Source organism: Carcharhinus amblyrhynchos, chromosome 34 (assembly GCF_965287045.1).
Source record: "Carcharhinus amblyrhynchos chromosome 34, sCarAmb.v2.hapA, whole genome shotgun sequence".
NCBI classification, from domain to species: Eukaryota; Metazoa; Chordata; class Chondrichthyes; order Carcharhiniformes; family Carcharhinidae; genus Carcharhinus; species Carcharhinus amblyrhynchos.
In genome coordinates this window covers 11,724,608-11,741,697 of record NC_137357.1, presented here as the reverse complement: position 1 = coordinate 11,741,697, position 17,090 = coordinate 11,724,608, and the positions used below count along the sequence as shown (strand labels likewise).

At 42.1% G+C, this 17,090-nt stretch overlaps 1 protein-coding gene across 1 annotated transcript in view; it reads right to left on the bottom strand.

The window, feature by feature from the left end:
- LOC145361167 (inactive carboxypeptidase-like protein X2) overlaps positions 1 to 17,090 on the bottom strand; it is a 67,472-nt gene that overhangs the window by 11,599 nt on the left and 38,783 nt on the right. The window contains exons 10-17 of the mRNA XM_080216786.1: positions 16,205 to 16,353; positions 12,915 to 12,999; positions 9,060 to 9,204; positions 8,209 to 8,291; positions 4,404 to 4,527; positions 3,035 to 3,231; positions 2,352 to 2,531; positions 736 to 1,093 (exon numbers count right to left, since the gene is read on the bottom strand). Coding sequence (XP_080072912.1) covers positions 736 to 1,093; positions 2,352 to 2,531; positions 3,035 to 3,231; positions 4,404 to 4,527; positions 8,209 to 8,291; positions 9,060 to 9,204; positions 12,915 to 12,999; positions 16,205 to 16,353 — 1,321 coding nt within the window. The remainder of the gene's footprint in view (positions 1 to 735; positions 1,094 to 2,351; positions 2,532 to 3,034; positions 3,232 to 4,403; positions 4,528 to 8,208; positions 8,292 to 9,059; positions 9,205 to 12,914; positions 13,000 to 16,204; positions 16,354 to 17,090) is intronic.

Here is a 17,090-nt window from a genome sequence, read left to right as displayed (position 1 = left end):
ATAATTTTGCTTAACACTCCTCAGTAAGTTTTTCTTCAAGCAGTGTATACTCGTAATGACTTTCATAACTTGATACCAAATATTCTGGGAAATATTGTGCTTTATCAATGGTTCTCTGAGTGAAATTGCCAGGTTATGCTGTGGTTCTAATTCAAAGTGGTTTCTGGCTAATTACATTTATTTTGTTGGTACTTATCACCAGCAGAGGGCAAGCACACCACTGTTCCAGCAGGGTGGAGAATTTGCAGTGACGCGCAAAATCTTATCCTCTGTTGGAGATGATCGCAATCACTCATCTTCTGCAACTTAACTGGGCACAAGTCTAATCACTGACTGTCAACGACTGCGAACTAAGCAGAAGATTCATCATTCTGTAAGGGGAAAAAAAGACTTTGACGACCACTGGATTTGCTTTTGCAGTGAGTTACTGATGTAATGTCAGAAATGTGGCACTCAATATGCACACACAGCAAATGAGAATTTTGGAAAGACCAAGTGCTTGTCTCCTAGTCAGTCCAACCTAACTTAAGTAAAATAAATATTTGCAACATCTCCCCTTTCATTCAGGATGCATGAGATGGATTAGTTATTGTACAAGTTCTCTCTTCACTCTTTGAAAAAGGAGTATTCACAGTCCACAGAAGAGTGTTAACACTGCATTTGTGCTTATATTTGACAACTCTATTCAGGTGAGTTATATGGCTGTATGTGCGTGGTGCTCTAATTCATACTTACTCCCAACAGATGGATGCCATGCACCACCATTGATGATTCCAAATCCATTCGTAAAATCGTCAGTGTGACATTTGCCTCGAAATGTTTCTGTCATAGTAAGATGCGCAGAAGCGTAAGAGATAGCTAGCCACTGGAATATTGCATCATCTGGTGTTTCCATGTAACGTATCTGTTCAACTTCATCTTCCTCATAATCATCTACTCTCTGTGGCCTTCGCATCATTTCTTCTTCCTCCTCCTGAGTTCTGCCCACGTTGTATGGAAATGTCACCACCTGTTCACCTCCAAGGAAATTGGCTCCAAGGACAAAAGGGATTTTCTCTAACCATGCTATAACAGCACGTGCTTCCATAGCAACCTGAAAAAGATAGAATTTGAAAAGGTTGTTCACAATCGCACTGTTATTGCAATGTGAAATTAAACTACTTGTTCCATAGTTTACTAATCTTTTCGTGGTTTATCTACAGTAAATCTGTGGGACAGTCTGTTTCCACATTCTGGTTTCTTGAAGGTCATTCACTGAGATTTTCTCAAACAGTAAATGCTGGAAATACTCAGCGGGGCAAGTTGCATCTAGGTGAAGAGGGAGAGATGATTTTTCACAAGGATGACAAAAGATTGGACATGTATGAGATTTTAGGCGAGTAAAGCGGGGGAGGACAGGGAAACAGAAGGAGAAACATGTAACATGGTGGAAGACAGGAGTGATTCATCAAGAAAAAGGATCTTCATATAAACAAATGATCATCATATGCGAGGTTTCACTAGATCACTGCAAAGGCAGATCTGCACCTGGGAAGGTGCTGCAGAGGACAAGATACTGATGATGATTTGAGGTTTGGATGAGGCACTGGCTCAGAATCCTCTCTCCTTGCATTTTCAAAAGGGATGGTCGTAGAAAACGCAAGCAGGTGGTTTTGGGACTAGTACAAAACTGTCCAAAAGCAAAAACTGAATTTTCTGCGCTGTAAATAGTAATAACAGACCTACTGTTCGAAGAAATGGAAGTAGTGATTATCACCTGAAATTGTTGAACTTCATGTTGAGTCTGAATGCTGAAAGAGGATAGGAGAAAATGTTCGTGGTGCCATCACATTGGAAGTAGTGTAAGAAGCTGAGGATGTTGGATGTTGAGATGGGTGAGGACAAATCTTGTGGAACAAAAATCTTGATAGTTTTGGGTGGGAGGACAAAAGTGAGGCCACAAGAACAGGAAATAGGACACATATATTGTAGAGAATCCTTGATTGAGGAGAAAGGAAGGCATATCAAAAACACTGGTATGGACAACTCTGTGGTGCCATCAGACCAGATGAGAAGGAGACAGCAACTGGGAGGATGAAATAGGGCACTTAAAGGAAACCAAGTGACATAAAATTAAACATGAGTTTTGTTTCTCTTCCAGTAGATGACATTTTCTGTTTATTTAAACAGATTCATGGCATCTGTAGTACTTTGTTTTAGTATCAGAGTCTACTTTCATTGCTCAAGCTCATCCAGGTCATACTATTGCTTTCTGAGCCCACCAAAAGGCATTTTAGGCAAACATTTTCCTGCAAACTTTTTCATCGAAGTTGTCAAGTTATACAGTTGGCATGTTACAACCGCTTACTCACTGAGCTTTCTTCTGATTGGTATTCCTCTGGTATAGGAATATGGTGATTGGGCCCTCTTGGAGTACCTCTTCTTTGGTCTTTTGCACTCCAAATCATTGATGTCAGGTCAGGAAAATTGTCACTGAGGTCATATCCTTCTTCTGTCCAGTACCCAAGTGCCCAGCTGCTTAGTTCTGATCCCTGTGGTAGAATTGAAATATTCTGATTATTTTCTTTCTTGTGGTCTCTTCCATTCTTTGACACCAACAACTCTCAGTTTTGCACCTCATTCCATGTTTCTATTTGGTTTCGGATACTTATTAATATTACAACTAATTGATGTTAACTTTAATGAAAATATCACAACAACCCTTTCAGAAGCTACACTTGCGACAAGGAATTTCCACATGTGCTAAACCCAAAGCTGTGATAACATAATTCATTGCAAACAGGCAAAATGTCAATTTCGCCAATCTCATTTTCATTTTGCTAAGTGTATGCCCAATGCATGAAAGATGAAGCTAGCATATTATCATATTGACAGTCATTTCCAACAAGGTGACTGTTCACTGCCCATGGAAACATTTATGAAGATGTTGCACAATGTGCATTTAATCAGTCAGTAGTACATTTTCCTACTCTACATTTCACGCCCCGTCGACTCATTAAAGACTCTTGGACTGTATTTCCAATCAGGTGCTCACTATTTCATAAGCCAGTTCGTAACCATCTGGATTGAGAGAGGGTACAAGGTGTATTCTTGTACTATCGATTATACGGGTGATCCGGGGGTTTCCATAGGTGTATTCCTTACACAGGAATTGCATTAGTAGCAATAGTAATTCACGGCCTAAAACTTCGTTCCCATGCATCCCAGCAGTGTAATGAAATTCAGGCTCCCCTGCAAAACATCAATTTATCATAATTAGTTGTGAGCGTGAGAATAGCATTAAAATAGTAACCAATCTCGGAGGAAATGATTGCAGCCAAAACAAAATCAGAATCATGTTGATGAATTTCTTTTTATTCCTCTGGTTTGTGATGATTTACGCAGGACTGCGGTTCCAGCAGAATCAATCTTCTCAGATGGCTACTCTTAATATATGTACTGAATAGTCAATTGTTTGAGGCATTTTTAGTATGATGTTTGCCACAATCAAGTCTGAATTACTCCTCCCCACTGTTAACACATTTCACATGTTCATGAGGACAAATTGCTTGGAACCCGAGGGAACAAGAACAACATCAGTATAATGAAAAAGTCATGGCACTGACATTTTTTTTCTAAGAAATGAAACAATAGTAAAGATCTTTCACTTGTGAGGAAAGTTTATCGTGAGCAGCTGGTGCGCACTAAAGTGGTAATATAATTTTGGAATAAAAGATAACTCACAACAAAATGTAGTATGAGTGAATGTGATTTCAAAAAACAATAACCTTGATGAGGCACCCAAGAAATGATCATTAATTCCCTGAGGATGAACAGAACTAAGATCTGATTTTCCTCCAGCAGGTGAGAGACTTGCTGGTAATGTCGCCTACTGATGAATGTTCAAAACCAGAAATAGAAAGTTAAGATGCTGAGCTATCAAGACCAAGTATTCAGATCGAATCAATGAGTTGTCACGTCCAGAGTCTGGGAGAGCAAATATGAGGTGGAACTTTACCGTTCTATCGCGATGGGGATGGACTGTTCAAAAGTCCATTGACTTCAGTGGGATTGGAAAATCCCGCCGACAGGAGGAGCCAGAAAATTCAGCCCATGGAGTGAGAGATTAATGGTGAATGTTAGGAAACTTTCGAAGAAGATGTAAATAGATGTTAGAAGTTTCTTTTAAAATTGGGTTCAGCATTTGAGCAAGGGCTTAAAAATCTTCACTTGTCAGCCTGGGAGCTGACTTTAGCCATGGCAATGAAAATAACTAACTGCAACATTCGCCACAGTTAGCTGTGGGCAGAAGTGGACACCAGCACTGATTAAATTGTCCTTAAACCTTTGCAGTAACATGCAGAAGTCAAAATTTAATACCATGCTTTGGAAGAGTATAATAGAGATACACTGAGGAATATTACCAGGTTCATGCTCTCCTGGGTTATCTGACAACTCCATAGCATAGATCTTCAATCCTTGTGAACTTTTTCCAATGTTATAAATCCTGGTAATATTTGGACACTGCTCATTCACAACCTTCATCAGCTAAAGAGAGAGTTAAAAAGAACAAGACAGACTGGTGTGAAAGTTAGAGACTGGGACAAAAGTTTGTAATATCGCACACTTTGCATCAAATTAATTTGTACTGAGCCTGACTACCTGAGTAAAGAACCAATAGGAAAAACCTTTGGGAGAAGATAACACGCTATCAAATGTCATTTGACTGTGGAAAACTATGGAGGAATAGTCAGAAGATAATTATATAACGTTTTATCAGGATGCTGCTCCATTGCATATGTAAATTTCCTTGGTCCCAGTCGCTCATCTTGGACCTTAAGGCTACTTGACCATCACAATCCACCTTGTAGTTGCAACCTTAATTTTCAACATTATGCAAACATTTATTGTGCTCTTCTTAGGACCAGGATTCCAAGTTATCTTAGGAACCCTCACGGAACCCCAACAATTCTTTCCCTTTTCGCATAAATGTGAGGAAAGGATAGTTCTTTTCGTGACAGTTTCATCTACAATATGATGATTAAGCACATGGGATTGTAGGTAATGTCTTGAGATGGATAGAAAGCTGGTTAGCAGACCAGCTGTTTATTTTCTGATTGGCAGTCAGTGACGAGTGAAGTTCCACAGGGATTTGTGCCAGGACCCTAACTGATCACATTATATATTCATGATTTTGAAGAGGGAACTGAACATGTTCGTTCCAAATTTGCAGATGATGAAAAGTTGGATGGGAGGGTGAGCTATGAGAAGGATGCAGAGATGCTTCAGCATGATTTGGACACTGTGTGTGTGGGCATATGCATGGCAAATGCAGTAAACTGTGAATAAATTTGAAGTTCCCCATTTGAGTCATAGAAGAACATGCCCTTCGGCCCAACTTGTCCTTGCCATCCTTTTTTTTAAAATCCCTATGCTAATTCTAATTGCCCACATTTGCCCCTTATCCCTCTATACCCACGTAACTGTCTAATTGCTTTTTAAAGACAAAATTGTACCTGCCTCTGGTAGCTTGTTCCAGACACTCACCACCCTCTCTATGAAAAAATTGCCCCTCTGGACACTTTTGTATCTCTCCCCTCTCACCTTAAACCTATGGTAGCGATAACAGGAAAACAAATTATTACTTGAATGAGGGTAAATCGAGAGAGGTGTATTCTCAGTGACACCTTAATGCCTTTGTGCATCAGTCACTGAAAGTAAGCACGCAGGTACAGCAGGTAGTAAAAAAGGCAAATGGTATGTTGGCCTTCATAGCGAGAGGATTTGAGAAGAGCAATGTTTTGCTGCAGTTGTATAGGGCATTGGTGAGGTCACACCTTGACTATTGTGTGCAGTCCTTATCTGAAGAAGGATGCCCTTGCTGTAGAAGGGGTACAGTGGAAGTTTACCAGGCTGATCCCTGGGATGGCAAATCTGTCATGAGGAGAGACTAAATCAGTTAGGATTAATGTCACTGGCGCTTAGAAGAGTGAAAGGGATCTCTTATAAAATTCTAACAGGGCTAGGCAGGAGAGATTCAGAAAGAATGTTCCCGATGGTGGGAGAATCCAGAACGAGGGGTCATAGTTTGAGGATAAGAGATAAACCTTTTAGAACTGAGGTGAGGACAAATTTTTCACCCAGAAAGCAGTGAATGTGTGGAATTCACTACCACAGGAAGTAGTTGAGGCCAAAACGTTGTCTGATTTCAAGAAGCTCTTGGGGCTAAAGGGATCAGTGGATCTTGGGAGAAGGGAGGGGAACAAGACATTGAGCTCAATGATCAGCCATGAGCAGAACAGGCTCCTTGAAGGGCCTAATGGCCTATGCCTGTTTCGAGTTTCTAAGTTTCTATTCCACTGACAGATCAGGGATCTTTTGTCTAAAAACAAACTTTATTTCATAACACAGTTTAAATATAACTCGAACAAATGAAACAACTATCATCAGTTGAACAATATTTAAAAAGGAAAAGAAGCAACTTCCTCACTTATGACTTTTCAAGTTCCAAATAAGCCCTATTCATACATAGATCAAAACGAATTTTAAAAAATACAGTTAGCAAACTCAAATGTACTTGCTATAAATTGTGTTAACAGTCTGGAAGCTTTCAGAAATTGATCTTGTGGGGAGACAGTGACTTCTGAGGGAACAGCCTGTACATGCCTCTGACCTGCAACTCCAAACTGCAAAAGTTCCTTCCTCTCTGCTGCAGACCTAGCTCCTCCCATCATCACACCAGCACCTACTGGATAACTCACGACACTTTCAATCTACCCAATCAAAACTCCCAGGGGAATCTCCATCTATAAACAAAAATCCAATAGCTCTAATCTAATAGCTAAAATGAATAATTGTCCTCTTGCAGCATCTGAACTGCATTCATTCAAGACACACTATCTGTAGAATCAAGCTGAATTTTATAAATGTTCCCCTCAAACAAAAACAAATACATCTTTATCTATATCAGGGGTCTCCAGACTATGGCCGGCGGGCCACATCCAGCCCTCAGTGGACCACGTACGGATTGGATTTTGGAGACCGCTGATTTATATGAATTGTACTACAATCATGACTTTTTTTAAAAAAGTTAATTAACATAGTATTCTTATAATCATTGGTATTGCTTGTCATGTGCGTACAGTAAGCAATTATGTTTTTGTATAATGGAGCCTACATACTGTCCAATACCATTTACCTGCGACAGTCAAGTATTCAGACATTGACACTGAGAGATTATTGTTAACATTTGCTGGCAATACCAAATCAAGGAGTCCAGATAACAGGAGGAAATTCAGGACAAAAAACAATTTAAAAAGTGGACAAATAAGTTAGAGTAACAGGAGTACAGAACATAGGGCTAATGGAAGGACTCTTGGGAGTGTCGATGAGCAGAGAGATCTCGGTGTACATGTGCATAGATCCCAGGAAGTCGGCACCCAGGTTGATAAGGCTGTTAAGAAGGCGTACGGTGTGTTAGCTTTTATTCGTAGAGGGATTGAACTTCGGAGCCGTGAGGTCATGTTGCAACTGTACAAAACTCTGGTGCGGCTGCACTTGGAGTATTGCGTACAGCTCTGGTCGCCGCATTTTAAGAAGGATGTGGAGGCATTGGAAAGGGTGCAGAGGAGGTTTACCAGGATGTTGCCTGGTATGGTGGGAAGGTCTTATGAGGAAAGGCTGAGGGACTTCAGGTTGTTTTCGTTGGAGAGAAGGTTGAGAGGTGACCTGGTTGAGGCATACAACATGATCAGAGGGTTAGATAGGGTGGATAGTGAGAGCCTTTTTCCTCGGATGGTGATGGCTAACACGAGGGGACATAGCTTTAAATTGAGGGGTGGTAATTAAGGGACGGATGTCAGAGGTAGGTTCTTTACTCAGAGGGTAGGAAGGGTGTGGAATGCCCTGCCTGCAGCAGTTGTGGACTCGCCAACTTCAAGGGTGTTCAAATGGTCAGTGGATAGCCATATGGATAACACTGGAATACTTTAGATTAGAAAGTCATTAGATTGGTTCCACTGGTCAGCGCAACATCAAGGGCCAAAGGGCCTGTACTGCGCTGTAATGTTCTATGTTCTAAGTACAATGCATAAAAATGTGAATTAGCATTTGTGTTTTAAATATCTTTCTTGAGAACCAAATTTCACTGCTGCAAATGAACTTTTGTGCCCAATGAACTGGAATATGACTTTGCATGCCAAAATGTGATCTACATTGGTCTAGCCTTACCTGCCGCATGTCCTTATAGTTGTGATGCCTGAAGTCAAGACCTTCTTCTGGAGTCAGTTCATTGGGTTCATATTGATTGGAGGCTGTGAGAGAGGCATTGCAAATTTATGGTGCCAAGTTTTATATGATAGTTGTAAACAGTTGACTAATATACACTGTTTACCAAGTTACGCAAGATACTGAGGCCAAAATGTGAATCATTGTGTTGGTGGGCAAATTGCCGAAGTGGATAGATGAGAAGTACTCTTGGAAGTAACAAGGGGGATATTACAAGAAGTGTTTCCACATGGAATGCTTTCTCCAAAAGGTTATTGAGAGACATCAACATTCAGTTTGAAGCATAGAACCAAGCCATTTGGCCCATCTGGCTATGCTGTTTTATGCTCCACTCGAGTCACCTCCCATTCCTTCTAAACACATGCCCATCTGTACTTTTCTCTCTCGTGTGCTTATCTAGCTTTTGATGGAAGTGAATATGAAATAATTTTGAGGATCCAAATTGGTACTACGGTCACTGGGTTGTTTGAAGGACAAAATGTTAATTGAAAAGCAATTGGTCTGAGTATTATAATAGGGTTCCAGTTGACTTTATTATTAACAAGTGCTGGTACTGAAGTATGTAGGTAACTTTGACCATTTAGAGATAAACATTGACACATTTATCATTCTGTATTTTACAGCACAGAGTAAACTTGTGTATTGTGCATAGTACACACAGTAGATGCTCACGTGCAGTATGGCACACTGTAAAGAAACACATACGTGCATCACTAGTATCTAAATGCTGAAAGGCAGATATGACATTATTTTTGGGTCATGTTTTTGCTGTTTGCATCAGAGGAAGTTATTACCTGACACTGGACAGCCGAGTATCTCCATTCGCATGCACAGGCTTCCATTCCAAGTTTGTGGATTAATTCGGATGTAGCGAGCCACAACTGTTTCTGGGAATTCATTCAGAACTGGTGTGTCAGTATCCACGTTCCCATAAAATAGCTACAGAAATGGGAAAGTATCAGTAAACTACCTATTAACAGCCAGAGGCATTGTATTCTCAATAGTCTTTTTATTGATCATGCTGTGAGGAAATATCGCTTCTACAAATCCCTGGATCCCTCAGGATATGATGTGGAGATGCCGGCGAAAGTCCAACCGATTTATTTGATAGTTAACTCGCAAGCTTTCGGGGTTTGCCCCTTCGTCAGGCAAATGGAGAGTTCTGGCCTCAGACAGAGGATATAACAGCACACATAGTTTACAGATTACTGATTAGAATGCGAATCTTTACACCTAACCTGCTATTCAAGTCTTAAAGTGGCCAACAATGTGAGTGGAAGGTGCATTAAGCCCAGGCTAAAGAGATGTGTATTGTCTCCAGACAATACAGTAAGTGAGGTTTAGCAAACCCAGGCAAGTCATGGGGGTTACAGATAGTGCGAAATGAACCCAAGATCCCTGTTGAGACAGTCCTCATGTGTGCGGAACTTGGCTATCAGTCTCTGCTCAGCGACTCTGCGCTGTCGTGTGTCGTGAAGGCCGTCTTGGAGAACGCTTACCCGAAGGTCAGAGGCTGAATGCCCGTGACCACTGAAGTGTTCGCCAACAGGAAGTCTTGCCTGGTGATTGTCGAGTGATGTTCATTCATCCGTTGTCGTAGCGTCTGCACGGTCTCCCCAATGTACCATGCTTCGGGACATCCTTTCCTGTAGCGTATTAGGTAGACAACGTTGGCTGAGTTGCAAGAGTATGTACCGTGTACCTGGTGGATGGTATTCTCACGTGTGATGATGTCGTCCATGTCGATGGTCTGACATGTCTTGCAGAGGTTGCTGTGGCAGGGTTGTGTGGTGTTGTGGTCACTGTTCTCCTGAAGGCTGGGTAGTTTGCTGTGAACAATGGTCTGTTTGAGGTTGTGCGGTTGTCTGAAGGCAAGAAGTGGGGGTGTGGGGATAGCCCTGGCAAGATGTTCATCTTCATCAATGATATGTTGAAGACTCCGGAGAAGACTCACCAGGGCCATCCCCACACCCCCACTTCTTGCCTTTAGACAACCGCACAACCTCAAACAGACCATTGTTTGCAGCAAACTACCCAGCCTTCAGGAGAACTGTGCACACAACACCACACAACCCTGCCACAGCAACCTCTGCAAGACATGCCGGATCATCAACATGGATGACATCATCACACGTGAGAATACCATCCACCAGGTACACGGTACATACTCTTGCAACTTGGCCAACGTTGTCTACGTAATATGCTGCAGGAAAGGATGTCCCGAAGCCTGGTACATTGGGGAGACCGTGCAGACTCTATGACAACGGATGAATGAACATCGCTTGACAATCACCAGGCAAGACTGTTCCCTCCCTGTTGGCGAACACTTCAGTGGTCACAGGCATTCGGCCTCTGACCTTCGGATAAGCGTTCTCCAAGACGGCCTTCACGACACACGACAGTGCAGAGTCGCTGAGCAGAGACTGATAGCCAAGTTCCGCATACGAGGACAGTCTCAACAGGGATCTTGAGTTCATGTCGCACTATCTGTAACCCCCATGACTTGCCTGGGTTTGCTAAACCTCACTTAGTGTACTGCCTGGAGACAAAACACATCTCTTTAACCTGGGCTTAATGCTCCTTCTACTCACATTGTTGGCCATTTTAAGACTTGAATAGCAGGTTAGGTATAAAAATTTGCATTCTAATCAGTAATCTGTAAACTGTCTGTGCTGTTAGATGCTCTGTCTGAGGCCAAAACTCTCCATTCGCCTGATGAAGGGGCAAACCCCGAAAGCTTGCAAGTTTACTATCAAATAAATTGGTTGGATTTAAACCTGGTGTTGTCAGACTAATTACTGTGTCCCTCAGGATATGTCAGCATTCTGGTCTTAGATCTGGTAAGAACCCATGAACACATAGTTGCTCAGGTGCCTTGACAGATGTATTCAGGCACAGATTATTCCAGTCAGAAACTCCTGTTCGTTCTGGGGTTAGGTACCAGGGCTATTTTTTATTTGTGAGGTTATGTGGTTTGTGACTTTGCAGGAGTGACAAAACTGATGTTGTCTGTTTTCAATTTCTTGCCCTGACTGAGATCATTTAATTCAGCCCAGATTGGAGATTGAATCTGGAATTTTCTTAACCCCCTTGTGCCATTTTCCACATTCAGCAGAATCTTTGGAGAGCCCTACAAACTTGTTTTATGTATTATTTAAAGCTACGTGAACTCTCGTACTTTATTGTGATGTATATAACACTGATGGGAAAAATATCTGGATGTAAACTTCATCAATGAACAAACCACATGTTAGCGAGTCAGTCTTAACAGTTACCTTGTGTGATAGTTGAGTTATACCTGTCATCTTAAATGGCACACACGTAATCATAGCCCTTATTTAGATAGGCGGGGGGGGGGGGTGGGGGGGGGGGTGATTCTTCCATCCCACTTTGCGAATTTTTTAGCACAGAGGGCTGGGAGATTTCAGCGGGGCCAGTTAGTGCAATCTGCGCAGGGTTTCAGGCCCCAAACACATCCCCGAGCGCTGGATTTCTGGCGCCGTCAATTCTGCGCCAGAAATAGGTGCGGAGCTGCATTAGACATTCAAAAATGCATTTAAATGTAATTAGCAGGCTCTGGACTGAAGTCTCTGGGCCCACTGGCCTATGCCCACCTCTCCACACCAAAAGTATTTCACTCAAGCAGTGTTTCTAAGAGCTCCCCACTTTGAGGGAGCTGGCGGCCTGACCCTGCTGCAGTAAAGCTGGGGTGGGGGGTGGTGAAGTGGCAATCGGGCCCCCTAGAGGGTTGGGCGGTGTTGGGGGGGGTGGGGTGTCCCCTCGGCATTGGCTTCTTGGCACTACCAGCTCCTGGCGCCTGGCAGTGCCAAGTGGCAAAGTGCCAATGTCCAGAGTACACCTTGGCATCGAAGTTGGGGCAGTGCCATGGGAGCGGGGCTTGAAGGGGTGTTGGGATTGGGGGGAATCAGTGGGGATGGGGGCTCCCACTGCCACTTTGCACTTTGGCTTGACAGAGGATTTGTTGAACAGGAGACTGGGGCTGCAAGGGGTGGGATGCTGGGGCTGGGCCTGGGCATCCTTGGTGGGGGGGGGGCCAGCAATTGGCCCATGGCAAGGTCGTGGGCTGGCCAGCAGTTGGGAGGCCTACAGGGGCCACTGTGCATTCACTGATCATGACAGATTTGTGCATGGCAGTGGCCCACTCAGTGTTATGCTGCCAGCTTCTCGGGTGGGAATATATTTTAAGTACTTAATGCTGATGCACTCAGCAGTGCACAGAATGTGGGAGATACTTCTCTGAACTCCGACTGGAGAAAAACAGTGTGATACACTCCAGTTTTTGCATGAATTTGACACTTAGAATTTTTTGGGGGAGAATTCTCCCCCCCGCCCTCCCTGTGATACTTAACCTAAACTATCTTTCAGGACAGTCATGGCTGTCAACTTGTCTGATGCACAGCTCATAAAATCGTCAGCAGGTGATAGCCATGCACTGTGTCTATCCAGTTACTGCTTTTCATTGGTGTATGATACCCATTCAGTGTGCTTGAAACAGACCTAATCACATTGGTCATTCATCAATCAGTATGTGATTATGTACCCGGTCATATTATGTACCTAGTCAGAACCTAGTTATATATATCTCAGATCCATTTTCAGTTACATCCAAATGTTTTTGAGACACATACCCAATCATAATATCCATCTGTGTATGTCATCCACGTACGGCTGTCATTGCTGAACTGCACATAGAACGAATTTACCCAGTCATTGCTGTCAATAAAAAGATTTGGCTGTTAGTTCGAAAGACTGGATTTCAAATTCTTTCTAATGAATGATGGCATGAATTTAGTTCTGGTATGATTTGATAGGTATTCTTGAAGAACACACAACTGACAACAAAAGGTGAAGCATATGTTTCTTAACTTAGGAAGTCAGAATGAATAACAAGGTCAAAAAGGTCAAGGAATAATCGAGGTTCAAAGGAAGACAAACTCATTGAATGATTGGTTCATGCCAAGTTTTGAAAGTCTGAACACTGTGAGGAAAGAAAAATAAAGAAATTGGAACTTTGATGCCCTGATGAAAGAAGAAGTTTTGGAGACAAGTTGAGAATTCTGATTCATTCTAAATACCCAACATGAGGATAATTAGCAGCTAGTGTTTTTATATGTGGTTTGAGAATAATACAAAATATGGAAGTAATAGCTTAATGTCTATAAGAAAGATATCAGCACAAGTCGGGCACAAATCATGCAACAAAGTAAATTACCAATGCATATCTAAAATGGGGAAAATAAGTTGAATTATTTCAATAGAACCAGTTTAAATTGTTTAGAGAAAATGCTAAATCATAAAAAGCTAGTTTTTTGGGACAGGACAGCCATAAAACAGACTGATGAATGACAAATATTTGAAGGTTTCAGAGAATTATTGATTGAAAGACATGTAATCAGTAGATTGACAGATCAGTGAATGAATAAAATTGCTGCTAATTAAGTGCTGATTAATCTGATGAAAAAAATATACCTATACTTTTTGGCATGGAATCAGAGATCTTTAGTGAAAGCCTGCTAGTGCATTAACTGTGTAGATGGAACCATTGATCTCCCACTTTGGCAAAATGAGATTTGTCTTGTCTGAATTGTACGTTTGTCTGAATATTGTTAATTTGTAATGTTTTTGATTCATAAGAAAACTTAAGAACATAAGAAATAGGAGCAGGAGTAGGCCATCTAGCCCCACGAGCCTGCCCCGCCATTCAATAAGATCATGGCTGATCTGTTGTGTCTCAGTTCCACATTCCCGCCCTCTCCCCATAACCCTTAATCCCCTTGCCTATCAAAAACCCATCAACCCATGTCTTAAATATATTTAGCGAGGCAGCCTCCACCACTTCAACGGGCAGAGAATTCCAGAGATTCACCACCCTTTGAGTAAAGAAGTTCCTCCTCAATTCCGTTCTAAACCGCCCCCCCCCCCCTTTATCTTGAGGCTGTGCCCTCTAATCCTGCTGTCCTTTCTGAGCGGGAAGAGCCTCTCCACCTCTATCCTATCCATCCCATTCATCATCTTATACGTCTCAATGAGATCTCCCCTCATTCTTCTAAACTCTAACGAGTACAAGCCTAGTTTATTCAGCCTCTCCTCATAGTTCAACCTCCTCAATTCCGGTATCAGCCTAGTAAACCTCCTCTGCACTCCCTCCAAGGCCAAAATATCCTTGCGTAAGTGCGGCGACCAAAACAGCACACAGTACTCCAGCTGCGGCCTCACCAGTGCCCCATACAGCTGCAGCAAGACCTCCCTACTTTTATATTCAATCCCCCTCGCTATGAAGGCCAGCATCCCATTCACCTTCCTGACCACCTGCTGTACCTGCAGGCTGGGTTTTTGCGACTCATGCACAAGGACCCCGAGGTCCCTCTGCACCGTCGCCTGCTGCAGTTTTTCGCCATGTAAGTAATAGTCCTTCCTACCATTATTCCGACCAAAGTGGACAACCTCACATTTGCCAACATTAAATTCCATTTGCCAGTTCCTGGCCCATTCGCCCAGCCTATCTAGATCCTTCTGCAGACTCTCCACACCCTCCGCGCAATTTGCCGTTCCACTAATCTTGGTGTCATCAGCAAATTTTGACACCATACACTCGGTTCCCTCCTCCAGATCATCTATATAAATGGTAAATAGCTGAGGCCCCAGCACCGACCCCTGGGGCACTCTACGAGTCACCAACCGCCAATCCGAATAGCACCCATTGACCCCCACTCTCTGCCTCCTATTTGACAGCCTATCCTCTATCCACGCTAACACCCTACCCCCAACTCCATGCCCCCTCACCTTCTGTAATAACCTCTTGTGAGGCACCTTATCAAACGCCTTCTGAAAATCAAGAAAGACCACATCCACCAGCTCTCCTCTATCCACCGCCCGAGACACATCCTCAAAGAACTAATAATCCTCGTAGATTCTAATATTTCAATGTTTTAATTAAAAATTAGTTTAATAGAAAAATTTCATTGAACTGAATAAACTTTCTTTTTGCCTTTGTGAAATGAATGTTTAATGAAAAGATTTAAATTAATCAGGCCACCGAAGAGAATTTCCCACAACAGAAACTAATTAAAAATGAAATAAACACAGGGTTGGATACGATTGGATGATGAATGAGTGATTTTAACAGGGAAGTAAGAAGGACAGTGCTGAAGGAACAAACAGAGGATAAAACAATCAACAGTCTTGAGTATGTGATTTGATGGAAACTGGATAGCTACAAATGGAGCTCAAGCAAAAGCTCTTGTAATGGTGATTTGTTTAAAATGTAAAATGTTCAAACCCGGCTACTGCCAAACTATTGGAGCAAAGTAGTACAAATAAGAAAGTCACTTGTAGAATGGCTGTGCCTAAAACCATACTGACAACAAAGGGTTAGATCAAAACTTTTAAGGTCATGGATCATAAAAGTCTTGTTCTTTTCCTTTATTCTTTCTATTGTCCTCAAGATACATGCTTCCAAACTTTGCTCAAAACTGATGAAGGGTCCTCTGGACGCGAAACATTGGCTCTATTCTCTCCCCACAGATGCTGTCAGACCTGCTGAGATTTTCCAGCATTTTTGTTTCCACTCAAAACTAAACACACTCATTATTTTCCATTGCGTTTTTCCTTTTCTTGGCAATTGGTCAACTTTTCATAAAAGATAATGCCAAATACCTTTATAATTACTGCTTATTTCTTTCACACCAGTACTTTCTAAAGGTACGGAAACTACCTTGAATTTTCAGATTAACAATCCCTTACAATTGAGGTTATCAGCATGACTCTCCATTGGCAATTTTCTTGCCAATACTTTTGTAATTTTATTGCACATTTTGTGCCACCAGTATAAAAATGCAACATCATTAGATCTGAAGGACAGACAATGAGGCAATAAACCTAGCCATTCGAAAACAGGAGGGGTGATTTTTCAACATACTGTAGCAATGAATCCCGTCCCTGGGTGATTACTCCACTGAATTCAATTAGTTTTCTGGCATCCACTTCAATCCACTGTGACTGGTCCTCTGTCTGAGCGCACCAGGCCCCATCATAATAATCCTCTTCGTCCTCATCCTCAGCACCTGCCTAGGAAACGTCAGAAGCAATTTCATTGAGGATTGTGAGGATTTTACATTTCATCAAAGGAAAACAAAGAAATTGATAAAGAAAGGGAACAGAAAATATGAGACTTGACGAACAAGACAAAAATACATTGCAAATGTTTGTAATAGTATGTAGATTGTGTTACGACCACTAGAGAATGGATGAACTGGCTCTTCTCTATTCAACCTCAATTCTTTTAATTTTAGGGTCTCTGGCTGTAATGAACCCAAATGTGTGTTGTCCTATTACAGTTTCTGGCCCTCTTCCTTTGAAAATATGATTTTTCAACTTTTGAGGCAGCAAGTCCACGAATAGGCCATTGCTGCTCCTATTCCTGCTGCCACTGGTCCCTCTGTTGGTCCTCCTTGTGGTGAAGTTGCACTGCTGGTCACCTTGGTCCTTGTCTGAGATTCAAAGTAAACAACATGAGCAGTACCTGTGAAGATCAGACAGACCAGACCTCCAAAGTGCAGATAAGATGTACAAACCTTCAAAGTTGTGAAAGTAACTTTGAAGTTTTTAAAATAACCACAGTACAAATACTGTGTGGTCAGGCAATAACTAGCTGAAATATCAGTACTTTTTGGCACATTTCCCTGCCCATATCTTCAGCCCCCTAAAGTGCTCCTATGTTTGTGCTTTTCTTTTATTAGCAAATGCCAGGAATCCCATGGACTCACAGTTACTCCAGCCTCTGTTCCTATTACTGTAATTAAGCA